Source organism: Scatophagus argus, chromosome 1 (genome assembly GCF_020382885.2).
Source record: "Scatophagus argus isolate fScaArg1 chromosome 1, fScaArg1.pri, whole genome shotgun sequence".
NCBI classification, from domain to species: domain Eukaryota; kingdom Metazoa; phylum Chordata; class Actinopteri; family Scatophagidae; genus Scatophagus; species Scatophagus argus.
This window is the reverse complement of record NC_058493.1, coordinates 2040803-2055719: the sequence shown is the minus strand read 5'-3', so window position 1 is coordinate 2055719 and position 14917 is coordinate 2040803. Positions and strand designations below refer to the sequence as shown.

Sequence of the window (14917 nt, the reverse complement as noted above, 5' to 3'; positions counted from 1 at the left end):
TGAAAAGACAGCCTGCCCTGCATTTCCTGTCTTTTATAGTGTTGGTGATGTCATGCTGACATCACTGGGTTAAGCCAAATGAAGAGGGGGGGGGGGTCACTTTGGTGCAGTGTTTAGTTAGGTTATTTGAATAATTGCTTAATGAATGTGTGGAAATTACTCACCTGTACAAAATCATTGAGTCTTATAATGCTATGTGGTTTCCTGGTTAGGCAGATACTGTGATATTTACCTTCAGTAATTATAGTACTGGTTTCAGTAATATAGCTGTGAACTGAACACCCTATAAAAGTAGTAGAGTTGTTGCTGCTTAGGAGTAAAGCTGAGGCTGTGCTGCCATTAACATATGCTTTTAATTTACTGTGCGAGAGAGAGATTAATATGAGTTGATATTTCGGAGTTATTTTTCTTTGTCTATATGTATATGTAACAAACCTCAAAAAGTCAAACTCAAAAAACCTTAATAACAGATATCAAAACCTGGTCAAAAGTATGTGGACATCCAAAAATTAAGGCCATATGTGATATTACAATGTGTGATTCTGACTCCTTGAGCGAGTAAGGACTCTGGACTCTAGGCTAGAACCTGGCTGCAGGCCAGTAAAGTTCTTCCACATCAAACTGGGATAACCATTTTGTGATGGACTTTTTTGTGCATGGGGGCATTGTCACGATGAAACAAGAAAAGTGCTGCAACAAAGTATTAATCACATTTTGTTTGAAATATTGTATGCTGTAGCCAGTCATGTGTCATTACTGTCCACATACGTTTTGCCATAATGGTGGTACAAAGTTAAGCATAATTGTAACATTACATGGGCTGTTTCTTGCTGCAAATTCATTCAGACCTGAGTTTTGTGGATAGCGTAGGTTTCCAGAAAGCTGATGCAATCGTGCGTAGGAAGGTTTCATGCTTATGTCTGACTGAAGGAGAGGATTATCATTCATTCAGTGGCCTATTTGAACTGACGTCTACGTCTGTTAAATTCAAACACTATACAAGGAATCTAGTAAAGTTTAAAGTGACAGTTCACTCAGGAGTTTTGAAATACAGCCTCATTTGTTAGATATGACCACTGTTAATGGTGGCTAATCCTGATAAACTGTAGATATAACTTTAACTGGTGGGATATTTTAAATATAAACATCATCTTGTTTTTGCTAGTAGTAGCTGCGATGATATTGAGCATGCTGGCACACTGACGTGTCCTACAAGACACTTGAATGAAAACCATGGCTCCTGTGTTTTAAAAATGACACCGTTTCAAATCAGTTTATCTCAATTTAGGTTTTACATCGCATATTAGTGATAATGTTATTGCAGGCATGTGACACACAGCTAATCCTTTGCATATTTCAGATCAAATTATCCCTGAACTGCCCACTTTTACTGTGCTTTACCAGCCACAGCACCTTTTATCATACCTGGTAACACCAGCTGATCCACCATTGAGAGCTTTTCATCAGTTTATGAGCAATCACTAAATAGTCACAATATAAATTGAACATTTTATATGGTTAGTTAAAAAAAAAAACAGGCTGGCTATTCACTCTCAAAAAAGCACATATCAGTTGTGGGAAAAAGCTGAAGGACTTACAGTAGGCACTAGCAGTAAATTGTAGTAAACTGGGATCTAAAAAAATTGTTTGTTGATATTTTGTTGCTGATGAAGCGAGTAGGATGAGAACAAGAGATTAAGCATGTGGGTGTGTGATTGCAAATAGTTCTTTGATTTTTGTTTTTGTTTTTTCCCTGAATATCACTTTGTTTTTTCTGATCAACACATTTGTATATGAATGTGTAGGAGTGGAAGATCTGTGGGACAGAGCACCCATTATTCCACTTACTGTGTTATTTTGCTGCCTCTTTCTTCTTCTCCATGCATATCATGGGAATTCTGCATTTCATTCATTTTTTGTTCTCCTCAGCCTCAGTGCCATTTGCTGAGGTGTAAATCTGCCTTCAGAGGAACTACGCTGTGTAAAATGCATAATACTGTAGTTAGGATCATTATGAGTGCAGGTGGGGTTGAGAACTAAAAGGTTTTTGAATGTCATGCTTTAAACAAAGTAGTTCATACAACCTGTCAACATGACTACATTTAAACAGAAACACGTCAATCGCACAGCAGGCTCATAAGCACATCGACACAAATTAGGAGGAGTTCAGTGGGTATTATTCAATGCTGGATGGAGTCAGTTTACCCTCGAATACTGAGTGGAACGGATCAGCTTTCAGTTTCAGGAGAAACTGATTTCTCGTGCTCTGTCTGGTAAATTCTAAAATATTCCAGATATTCCAGTTTTCAACAAAATACCAACAAATAGCTTTGCACAAGTGGTCAGAGTCATGACGCATTTATGGTGAAATGGTCACAAACATTGGTTAAGATTAAAACTGCTTTGTTATGTGACTCTAATAAAAACACCCAGGGAACTATAAACTGTTTAACCATTTAGAGACACATGGAGGCTGTCTAATTTTCTCGCATCTGCATTACATTTTTCCATCGAAGGAGCACCCTAGATGGCACTTTGTCACAATGTCTTGCACATTGTGCCAACCAAAGGGATCTTTACAGTGTTTCATCTACCATAGAGGCATTCAAAAGCATTGACACTGGCTTTTGTGCCACCAGAAAAAAACTTTGCCTTTCAGTTGCTGCAGGAATAATTAAAAAAAAAAAGCTTTGTGCAGTAGGCCTTTGGTTTTGCATTGTATAACACAAGGCGATTACTAGTTTGACTTCCAGGTTAGTGTGATTGTACTGCAAATTTGAATGTTGATGGGATGAAGGGTGGGTGGAGATGTGGTTTGGTTTCTAACTTTGGTTGACGTAAGGATGAACTCGTGGTCAGCATTTTTCCCTCCCTCCTCTCTCCCTCTATCTCTGTCTTTCCCTCTGTCTTTCCTACACACACACACACACACACACACACACACACACACACACACACACACTCACACAAACTCTTCTGTGCGTAAATTAAAGTTTGAAAGTGTGGTGTGTGTGTGTGTTATGCATCAATTTATATAGGAGTGCCTCTGTCTGTTCGCCACAATTATAAGTGTTGTGTGCCCATTCTCCTTTGAAAAGAGAAGAAGTGGTGCTAAAACTCTTACTCAGCTTCACCATTATGTCCTCCATTGCAATTATCTGAAATATCTGCTCAGTCACACACCCAAACACACACACATTCACACAGAAAACAAACAACAAACTGCTTTTCTCAGTCTCTGGTGAGAATAGGCATCTGTTTACACTGTGCTCAGTTCTGTTGAAGGAACTGTTTAGAAGAAACAGTGAAACTTCAAACAGCACTGTCAGCAGATGAGTTTCATCCATGCAGTAGTTTTCAACAGATGTCTCTATATTGTGTGTTGTAGTGTTTAAATGTTGAGCCCTTGAGCCTAGTTGTGTGTGTGTGTGTGTGTGTGTGTGCGTGCGTGTGTGTGTGCGTGTGTGTGCGTGCGTGCAGGTAAGCCCCAATTCATCCACATGGGTGAAGAAGTGGATGGGGTGGATATGAGGGCGGAGGTGGGCCTACTGACTCGCAACATCCTACTTCGTGGTGAGATGGAGCCCGGTTGCCATGGCAATGAGATCTGCAAATTCTTCGACTTCGACACTTTTGGAGGACATCTGAAGGTACACTGTTGGGTCACCCTGTGCCGCCCACAGATGAGTGCTGTTTTTGTTGCAGATCTAACTGGAGCCAGTTGAGGTGGTTAAAACTTCCGGACTTTAAAAGTTCAGATGGTGTTTCTTTGTAGATTTTCCAGTTATGTCCAACTGGTAGGAGAATCTGGGGAGCGTGTCAGGATCACTCGGCAGGAGCTGTAAAATTTTGCTTGGTGGAGAGAGATGTCTTCATTATCTTGCTAGGGCCTCACTACCTGACACCCAAAAAAGTGTCATAAAATGGACAGATTGATGGATCAATCAAAATTCTTATGAGACATTTTGAGCTGATCAGTTTGATAGGGACAGTGGCCAATCAGAGCATTTATTATGGAATTTTAATTATTTCTTTTTTGAGTGTTTTTTTTTTGTTTTTTCATTTAATTTACTGAGAAAGGAAATTTCCTAAATCTAAGTGAAGCCAGATGTGTGACACAATGTGTACTGGCTAAACTGTTTCAACAGCTAACACCAATTAGTCGCATTAAACAGTGATTTTCACGGTTTGAGTCAGAGACAGTGCCACACTAACCCTGCTACCCAGGCTAATTTATCTTGGATGCTTCCTCTCCTGAGGGGAGCTGCCCACATCTTAAGCCTAACCCATTCGCAGTGCCTTGTTGCATCCTGATTTGAGATATGATTTAATGAAGCATGGTTCATTTCATTTCATTTCTACGACTGACCCTGACCAAAATGCTGGTATCAGATACGGATGGTCACATGGAAGGAAATCCAATAAAGTGAGGCAGACCAATATTTTGTGCAGGTACTTTGCTGTCTTATACTGAGCGAGAAGGGGTGATTATTATGAAGCCAATTTATGCAATCTGTAACCATGTGCAGAGACAAATCTGTGACCTAACTCTATACTATGTTATGACCATGTTAGCATCAATGCCATCATTGACTACATTGCATTAATGTCAATATGTTAGCATGGCTCTGTACACCTTTTTCATGATATCCACATAATTTTTTTGTAGAAATTATATTTTAAAGTAATTTCAATCAAAAGAATGCATACAAAAATGAAAGTCTACAACCACACTAGCAGCTTTGTGAGGTTGTTATTATGTGCTTTAAGCTAAATGTTAATGTTGGTACAGTGTTCATCATCCTAGTTTAGTGTTAGCACCACAGCCAGTGTGAGGTTGGTCATAAGCTCACATAATGGACAAACTGAAATGCTGACTTGATTATGTTTTGACTTTTCACCTGGCATTGTCACCAGGTGAAAAGTCAAAACATAATCAAGTCAAATGGAAAATGGACTGCATTTATGTAGCACTTTTTTTTTTTATAGACGATCCAAAGTGCTCTACAACGTATACATTTATACACTGGTGACAGTTAGTAAGGTGCTGCTCAACAGGAGCGATAACCATCCACACAAACACACACACTAATGGAAGAGCCACCACAAGCAATTTGGGGTTCAGTATCTTCTCCAAGGACACTCAGACCGCAGGACTCAGTGATCAAACCACTGACCTTCCAATTAGTGGACAACCCACTCTACCTCCTGGACCACAGCTGCCACAATGTCTGAACAACAAATTTAATGACAGTCTGTCCAGTATGGAACAAGTTCATTCTTGGCCTTGGGGACAGCAGATTGACCAAAGACTGCCACCCATATTGCAATCTTTAGAGTCACATAGCTAGACTACCTGAAGAGAAAGGATTATAGGAGAGAAGATGTGGATGTCAAAGCCTCATGTGGTCATTTGCACACACTAATATTTCCACATTTGGTCAATCAAAATTCAATGCACTGATTTACATCAAAAAGTTAAATTAGAGCAGGTGAAGCTGCCAAACAAGATGCATACTGTATGTTTTAGTCTGTTGCCAGGAGAGAAAAGACAGTGGAGACAGACAGTCAGAGACAGGAAAGGACGTAAGAACGAGAGAGAGAGAGGCTGTAGTTGTTCCTGCTGCCTTCATCCCTCTCTCCCCAGGGCTAGCTATCATATCCTATTAAAAATTTCCATCACGGGCTTATGTCACATATTTCTCATGCATGGGTGTGTGTGCACAGTATGAACAAGCAACACACACAAACACAGAGCGAAAGGAAAGCCTCAATGAGAATTCAGTGAAGCCCTTCAAAATGAACGCCTCACAGCACATTCCCCCTTTGACAATTGTGCAATTACTGTTGTGTTAAAACCTAGTATCACCGCTAATATGAGCTGGCTGTGAGCAGAGAGAAGCGAGAAGCATTGTTTTAGCTTGCATTTTAAAAATTGTTTCCCAAACAGCAGGGGGTTGCATTTTCTCAAAGGCTGTAATCTTTGAAGTGAAGTTACACTGAAAATCACCAAAAGGGTTTTCTCCCTATGATCTGGTTTGCTTTTCACTCTGCTCCCTAATGTCTTCTATTCACTGGTGAATCTCTTCTACTCTTCATGGTCAGTCATTCTTTGTCCTTCTTTGTCATCATCTTTTCCTCTATTCTATCTTGTCTTCTCTTAATCTTTGTGGCATCCTTTTCCTATTCCATGTTTCCTCTCTCTCCCTCATACCCCTCTAGTTTCATTCTTCCTCCCATTTTCCTTTCTTTTCTTCTCCTTCATACCTCTTTTATTTCTATGCCACCTTTCCTTCCTGACTATCTTTCTATCTTTCAGTCCTCCATCATTGTATTCTTTCACCATCCTTCATCTCTTTTACTCTCAATTCCTATTTTGCTTCCATTATTTTCTTTCTTGCTGAATTTATTTATGAAGACTCCATTTTATCTTCAGCCTTCTTATCTTTCTTTTTTAACCTGTATTTTCTGGGAAGAGGGCCACAGAGACAGATGCCCTCTTTTTCAGAAATGCCCTGATCACATTCACGCAGTTACACATTCACACCTGGAAGCTACTCAGTACAAGCACATTCTGATCTGCCAGCCACTGCGCAGTTCTGGAACAGTTGAGATTAAGACCCTGCTCAGTGGTGGTGAGGGGGTTGGGGGGGCAGTTGATCTTCCCGTCTTCCAGCTCTCTGACCTCTGCTTTCCATCCTTCCTTCCACCCGCCTCCAAAACCTAATCCACAGCTCCCTGATCGCTTTACTTTCAGGTTCCTCCCAAACTACTTCTTTTATGTCCTCTCTTCTTCCTTGCTCGATGCACTTGTCAAATATTCTTCCCACCTTCCTCCTTTCTTTCTTTCCTTCACCTCTCTTTGCTTCATTGTCAGACAATCCCTTTCTTTGTCCATATTATAAATATTAGGTTATTTTAATTAGGGCAGCTGTGGCCTAGAGGTTGAAGAAGCGGCTTGTTACCGGAGGGTCGCCGGTTCGAAAAATTGGGTGTGGTAGAGTGACTAATAAGAAAGTGCCCCCCGGCTAATGTGCCCTTGAGCAAGGCACTTAAGGCACTTAACCCCCAATGTGCTCCCTGGGTGCCAGATAGCGCCAGCCCACTGCTCCTGTGTGTGTGTGTGTGTTTTCACTGCATGTAATTTGCTGGGAGTTTTTCCTTAGTCGATGTGAGGTTCGAAGGGCAGAGGATGTTGCTATGATGTTATGTTAAGCCCTTTGAGACAAACTGCTTGTAAAAATGGGCTATACAAATTAAAGCTGTCCTGGCATGTCTTGTCTTGCATGTGTGTTCAACCAAGGATGGGTTAAATGCAGTGGAAAAATTCAGTTTATGTAAAAATACATATACTGCCAATAGAAGTTGATTCTGTTCTAATTCTTAAACACTGACTGTAATAGTCTTAAATCAGTATATTTCACTCAGCCCATTAGCTTTTCTCCCTGTGCCTAATAGCTGTTGTCTGAGTGATGCAACAACCTCATCTCCCTGCAAGAGTGACTGAAATTCATCTGCTGTCTTTATCAGGTGGAGCGGGGCTTCAAGGCAGTTCATATTTCTGGAGTGGAGTTGCAGCACATGGGCCAACAGACAATGGGACACTATCCGATCCATTTCCATATGAATGGAGATGTGGATGAGAGGGGAGGCTACGACCCCCCGACCTCCGTCAGTGATCTGTCCATCCACCACTCCTTCTCCCGTTGCTTAACCATCCATGGTTCCAACGGACTGCTGGTCAGTTAAGGATTTGTTTTTTTTTTATTTTGCAATTTTCACTTGATGTTATTTGTAACAATTTGTAAACAATTTGACATATTGGAAACACATTTTCAAGAGCCAGTTGGCTTAGCACAAGCAATGAGAACCGGGGAAAACAACTAGCCTGCTTTAGGGGTAACAAAACTCGTCTATCAGCACTTCTAAAGCCCATAACCAACATTCTTTATTTAATTTGTACAAGAAACAAAGCATAAAAATGGGGGTTATCTGCTGGACTCTTGGCCAGGTGCAGTGACTTCCTTTCAGTCTCTACTGGCTGCCTAGCAACTTAACAGTAACAACAGGACTCCATCTTTGGACGACCCAGGCTACTCATTTACCAGTTTCCAAATGTGGAAACTCAATTCACTCGCTGCTAGCAACAGCTACAGGATTAGCGTACAGACATGAGAGAGGTATTGATCTTCTTCTGAAGAAGCATATTTGCCAAAATGTCAAAGTCTTGAGTTACACTTTACGTTGCCACTTGACACCTGACAACACCTAACAAAATGGAGGATCTATAACACAACAAATGTAACATAAATCAAATTAACATGAAATGAATGTAAACAAAATTTAAAGCCAGTAATATGCACAGCGTAAAATCCACTACGCACTACATAAACTACACAGTGATGACAGAGCTGAGTAGATTTTAGTTACATTTAAAATTTGAATCAAAAGTATGTATGTATGTCATTTTAGATAATGGTGGACTGGCAGAGAAGTCCAGAAAAACTTTCATTTACTTATTTAACTGATTTAAAAGGGGTGGTGTACAGCTCAAACATATATGTGGTGCACTGTAACAGATTATAGCTTCAAGTTTATTCACATCTGTAGTCCCTTGGCACGTCAGAGCAAAAAAGCAGCCTATTAACAAACATCAACAAAGTAAAAAAAAAAAAAAAAAAAAAAAAGACACATGCCGCGCAATACAAAACTGCACACAAAAGCACATCACAGCTGTGTGCTCGTCAACTAAAGGCAAGTCATTAAGATCATAAAATACAATATATCCACAGACAGTTTTTAATGTCTAAACTTTGCTTAGTTAGCATGTTTCACCTGTACCACAGTGAGATATTTAAATTCGCTGACAGCCTTTTCACTTTTGATCATTGAGCATTAGGAGGTTGTACCGTCTTTGTTTACATACACATGCGCCAATAGATGAGATCAAGGGGAATTTAGGATTTCTGCATAACTCAGTGTTTACCTGCTACCTGGAAGCTTGCATCACATCTCATCTAGGAATGCATGTACGTGCTTTGAACTTGTTCAAGATACATCAATAAAAATTCACAAAGAGTCATATCAATTAATTATTTTATGACATTCTTGTGTGTGAGTCATCAGGAACTCAGCTTGTTCAGGCAAGGAAGAATTGTAATCTCATGCACTATGGAGCCCAAACTGTGAAAGCACAAAAAAAATAAAAAATAACCAGAGTAAACTTTTCATAATGTTTGGCATGCCACTTTAGAAGATATGTCATTCTCTCAGTACATCCACGATCATCCTGCACTTTAGTTACCTCAGTACAGGCACTGATATATGCTCATGTCATTATCCACCTGCTGACCATTTGCACTGTTTACCTCGCCTACTTGTACTATGCTTCCACCCTGTACTACCTCACTTTTGTACTACCTCCAGAACCATATTTATTTTACTTATTTTATTTTGTTTTACCTTATTCTATTTTATTTTATTTCATTCTACTATTATATGTTACTTACGTTCTATGTATGCACCAATCACCAAGACAAATTCCTAGTAATGTGAAACCTCTTCACTTACATGGCAGTAAAGACGATTCTGATTCTGATTCTGATGATGGAGTCCATGCCCTTAGAGTCCAACTTGGATGGAAACTTCCTCCTCACATTGTAGTCATTTGGCAAGAGGTCATTTTTCATAACATAGTTCAAGGTAGACTGCGGAAAGTTAATACTTTCACAGGTGATAACACTCTTTCTGGGTAGTTATTTCTCTTGTAAGATTCTAGGTCGTGGCCTTGCACTATAGTGTGACATAATGTCAGCTTTTAATCAGTGAAATTCACTATCTGTCCCTTCCCAGGTAAAGGATGTGGTGGGCTATGACACACTAGGCCACTGTTTCTTCACAGAAGATGGGCCAGAAGAGAGGAATACCTTTGACCACTGTTTGGGTCTAATGGTGCGAGCCGGGACCCTGCTGCCTTCAGACAGGGACAGCAAAATGTGCCGTGACATCACTGAAGGAGCTTTCCCAGGATATGTGGCCAACCCACGCCAAGACTGCAGGTAAGACACACACATAAACTATATGCCCAGTTAAATCTCTTCATTCCCATGCAGGTTCTCTCATGCGTCTGCCAGGTGGAAGTAAAAAAGTTTCCAGAGGTGTTTAATATGCACAATTTAGTCAAAAGTATCCAGAGACACCTCTTTATGAGGCTGTTTTTCACTGGTTGGCCACTTACTTCAAGTGAAGGGAAATCTTAATGCTTCAGCATACCAAGACATTTTGGACAATGCTGTGCTTCCAACTTTGTGGCAACAGTTTGGGGAAGGCCCTTTTCTATTCCAGCAGGACTGTGTCCCAGTGCACAAAGCAAGGTCCATAAAATTTGGCATGGAAGAACTTGGTCTGCACAGAGCCCTGACCTCAACCCTTTTGGGTGAACTAGAACTGAGATTGCAAGCTAGGCCTTCTCAGTCAGTGTCTGTGTCTCACAAATGCTCGACTGCATGAATGGGAAAAAAAATTCCTACAGAAAGACTTCAAAATGTTGTGGTAAGCCTTCCCAGAAGAGTGAAAGCTGTTAAAGCTGCTGATGTATTTACAGTGTTATGTCATTAAAGTCTCTGTTGGTGTAATGGTTAGGTGTCTATATAATGGATAAAGTAAGGAAAGCAAAGAATTGGACTCAGATGTAGACAAAGTGGTAGAGCTTATGCAGTTCAATAATTTGATTACATTAACCACTCCCAGAAGTTGTTGTATACCCTCGCTAATAGCACCTTTAACCAATCACTAACATCATGTAAGTGCACTTCAAAAGGGCTACCTGCCTTGTAAAAGAGTGATGAGGAATAAAGGTACAATCATGGATCCAGCAAACCTTTATGTATTTATAGATATTCACTAATACCTCCATATAGGGAGAGCATTTGTGAAATGAAGTAGCAGTATTTTCACAGACCTTCATCTAGCATGTGACACAGTTGATAATAATAATGTAGCTTCAGTATTTACCCTTATACCTAATACAAAGACAATTCAACAATGACCTCTGGATCGTTTGTTAAGTTTTGTTTTTAGCATGAACTTTTAGCATTTACTGAATTTCCCTTGAGATCAATAAATATCTATCTATCTTTCTATCTATGAAACCACACACAAAAAATAACAAAGTAGTTTTCTCTCTGACACAACGCTTCTCAAAAATGCATAAAACAAACAAAGATGGTAGTTTGACACTTTCACATGACAACAGAGAAATGCTTTAAGGCAATAATTCTCTTTTGACCTGAGAGACAGACAACAACAAATGCAGAAACAATTAAATAAATTCATTGTTTCTACTTATTTCTTAAAGTTACCAAAGAAAAACAATAACAGATAATTAGCAGCGTCAAAAACATTGCGAAAGGGCAGAGGCTGAACAAAACTGACAGTAATTATATTTCTAGTTTTGTTAAGTTACATTATGCAAGTATTGCAGCACCAGCTATTATTTTTCATCCTTCAAAATGACAGCTAATGTCCTCTCCAACTGGCTCCACTGCCAGTTCGAACGCTACACCACAAAAACTAGAGCCACAGATGCTTATGACATGATGACAGTAATAAAAAATAAAGTAATACTGTGTTAGGAAAACACAAAACTGCCTGAATGCTGCTTGTGCTGGTTGTTATGCTGCCACAAAAATAGGGCTCAAAGTGGGAATTATAGCCTACTAACAGATCTTTTAAGTAGTCAAAATAAGTCAAAATCTAGTCACAATGCAGAGACATCTTTGGGATGATGGTTTAAAACTGAAATTGGTCCTCATGAAGATAGGAAAGTCCGCACACACAGACACATTTATCAGTAGAGGTAGCCTGGTTTCCCCCTGCACCTTCCCTTTGTTAGAGCAGCATTATATTTAAGGCATAAAGATGCGGCTCAGAATATAAAGCAGTTTAATCCAAGTCACATGACTTTTATCTCACCACACTGCCTCTGCTTTCAGCTGCAGAGCATAAAGGCCAAGGTTATAGATGCATAGTGGCAGTGGCTTTCACTGGTACAAAGTCATCCACCTGCTCTCCAGCATGAGGGTCCTGCAAGGATTTGCAGTTTCTAACCTCATCTCAGCGTCGACACAATGCACAATAGTCCTAATGAGACTTTTTGTCCAATTTGTCTGGATCAGTGTATTCTTTAATAGTGTATTTATTACTGTGGTTCAGAAATTCCAATTTAATCAAACATGATTGCACTAACAACATTCTCCACTGTAAGATTTATGATGATTAATTTCCTTTATAACCCTCCCTTGTGGCTCCTTCTGTCTCTTCCCCTGTCATTGTTGAGTTGTGTATGTGTTGAATTTAAATGCTCAGATGAGTACAATCAATTTCAGTGAGATTTGAGAGGAACAGGGACATGTGGGCTGCATGAGGAGGATGAAACTGTCATTGAAACTGAACTGAGCCAGATGGATGTGCTTGGCCTGAATGTTTTGCTTAGTGCTTAGTTTGTGTGTGTGCGTGTTTATCCATCCAAGTCATCTCTTTCAGAGGAAACAGCAGAAATGGCTGTTGGTTGTGTTTTTAAGCACCACTTACTTCAGCATCAGTTATTTCATTGATGATATTTCCATTTGCACACACACACACACACACACACACACATACACATAGATGCAAAGGACAAATCCACATACCAGCAATATGCTTATTCACCAGGTATTCACTCCCATATTTCCAGTCTAGATATCAGGCTAATATTTTGCTGCAACGGTCTGTTTGTATGTGTGCTTACTGAAGCCATCTTCTCTGCATGCAGCTCCTGGGACAGCTGGAGCATCAGTCCCCACTTGGGGAGTTTGCCACCCATGCAGCTCTGGTACAGAACACATGCAGTGATAGCAGCAAAATCCAGCATGTTGTAGAACACTGCAACAGACCATCTTGAGAGAGAGTGTGTATTGGTAACCTGTTTGGTTAACACTGTTTGGCAGTGCATGTCAACCTCTCCTTTTGTCATGTTGTAGAAGATCATTGTGTCTTGTATCCAAAGTTAAGTTTGCACTGGTATATGGTCAGTGTGATTTTTTTTTTCCCCTGTTTCAGCACCTTGTTGCTAAACAGCTCCACTCTGCCCTATACACAGGGCTATTTGTGTCACCATCTGCTGCCAGCCAAAAACTGCTTGAACCGCTTGAACCAGCACCTTGTTTTAGTCCAGATCTTTCTTGTAGTCCAGTCCAATTCTGTGCAAATCAAATTGACAGTGATCAACCAATATTGCCAGACCTTCTTTTCATCAGACAGCAGGAACTTCTGAAAATGGCTCCTTGCCAACATTGAGATGAAAAACGAGTTGCCCCTTTGCTCACACCAGAACCTTTTCATCTCAGTGTTCTTCCCGCAATATGCACCTGTTTCGAGGAGAAGCAGAGTAAAGGCAAGTGAAACATTTTAGGAGCTGTGTGTGTGTGTGTGTGTGCATGTTTATGATGCATTAGCACAAATTTTTGAACAAACTTGCACTGTTCCCAGACAAATGTAATATACTTGATTAAAATATCTGAACAACTATGGAATGTATTGCTGTGGCATTAATATATGTAATATTAATGGTCCCTAAATGATGAACTGTAACTACATTGATCCCTTAAACTTTCATCTGGTGTCATCATCAGGTTAAAATTTCTGTTTGTTAACCAATACTTGAAGTACAGTCCCATCAGCCTCAGCTGTACTTTGTGATCTAGTATGTGGGAAGGTTAGCCCTGACTTTAGATTTTACCTCAAAAAGCCTCACAGATCAGCTAAGCTGCAAACTTTTAGTCTGGTTTTATTGGGCATAGCAAACATTGTTGACATTCTTTCTGCAGTACCTGCACGTGACAGCTATTGTGTGGTGTAGGTTAGGGAAAGATTTAAATAGCAGACATTTGCAGGTCTGTGACAGGACCCAGACTGAGTTTAGACATGCTACACATCCATCCACCCCATCCCTACATTCCTCTTGTCTACATAATGACACACTACTTCCTGCATTCCCTTGCTGTTTCTAATGGTGTGGTCACTGACCTACCTACTATATGAACATAAACCATGTCTTTGCTATTGGACACTTTTTTTTCCACTGATTTTAATGAGAGTTATGTTATACTACTGGACAAGAGACATTAACATTCAAACAAATTCTGGCATTTTACCTTTAAAATAAAATATAACTCCATGATACCCATAACTGGGTTAACCTGCAACAATGAAAACACAGAGAGGCACACCAAAAAAAGCAACAAGAGAGAGTAGAGGGGAAAAGTGGAGGTTTTGTAGTGCTGCCATGTGGTAAGCTGATGTGGACCTGAACTGCAAATCTGCCATTCTTATTTATATTCATTACATTAAGCTGGTTTTCCTCACATAGCTGCAAATGGAACTAGAATGATTTTCTCATTATGCCTGGTGCAAATGTGAAAGATGTTTTCTATAGCCATAAAAAAGCAAACAGTAATGGATACACTTTGAAAATCTGGAAATCTAAGATAGAGGTGAAGTAATGAACAAAAAGAGCTAGACTTAAGAGAGACTGAACTGATGATAAATGTGTGTAATGGGAACAGAATATAGATTAAAATTAAAATGTCGGCAATAATGTCACTACAGCAAACACACTACAAAAAAGGAAAATTGTCGTTATAAACTTGACAGAACAGATGGAGCTCTCCAGTGGAAAAAGAATTAAACCTTTAGATTCTGAAATATTTTTAGACAGCACCATTGTTGCTCGGAATAAGAACAGCTGCTCCAGACAGCTTCACTGTATGAATGTGGACTATGTGTGAATGTTTGGATGTGTAGAAGAGCACAGAACATGGACCAAATCCAGGCAGTGTGCTGGAAAATTTCAATAAATAATGAAACTGCTGTGTCTCAT

The 14917-nt window shown here is 39.9% G+C and overlaps 1 protein-coding gene across 4 annotated transcripts in view; it reads left to right on the top strand.

Annotated features, from left to right (window-relative positions):
• LOC124058912 (cell migration inducing hyaluronidase 1) overlaps positions 1–14917 on the top strand; it is a 157745-nt gene that overhangs the window by 110416 nt on the left and 32412 nt on the right. For all 4 annotated transcript variants that reach the window (XM_046388653.1, XM_046388576.1, XM_046388742.1 and 1 more), the window contains 3 exons: positions 3481–3650; positions 7531–7740; positions 9853–10058. In XM_046388653.1, coding sequence (XP_046244609.1) covers positions 3481–3650; positions 7531–7740; positions 9853–10058 — 586 coding nt within the window. The remainder of the gene's footprint in view (positions 1–3480; positions 3651–7530; positions 7741–9852; positions 10059–14917) is intronic.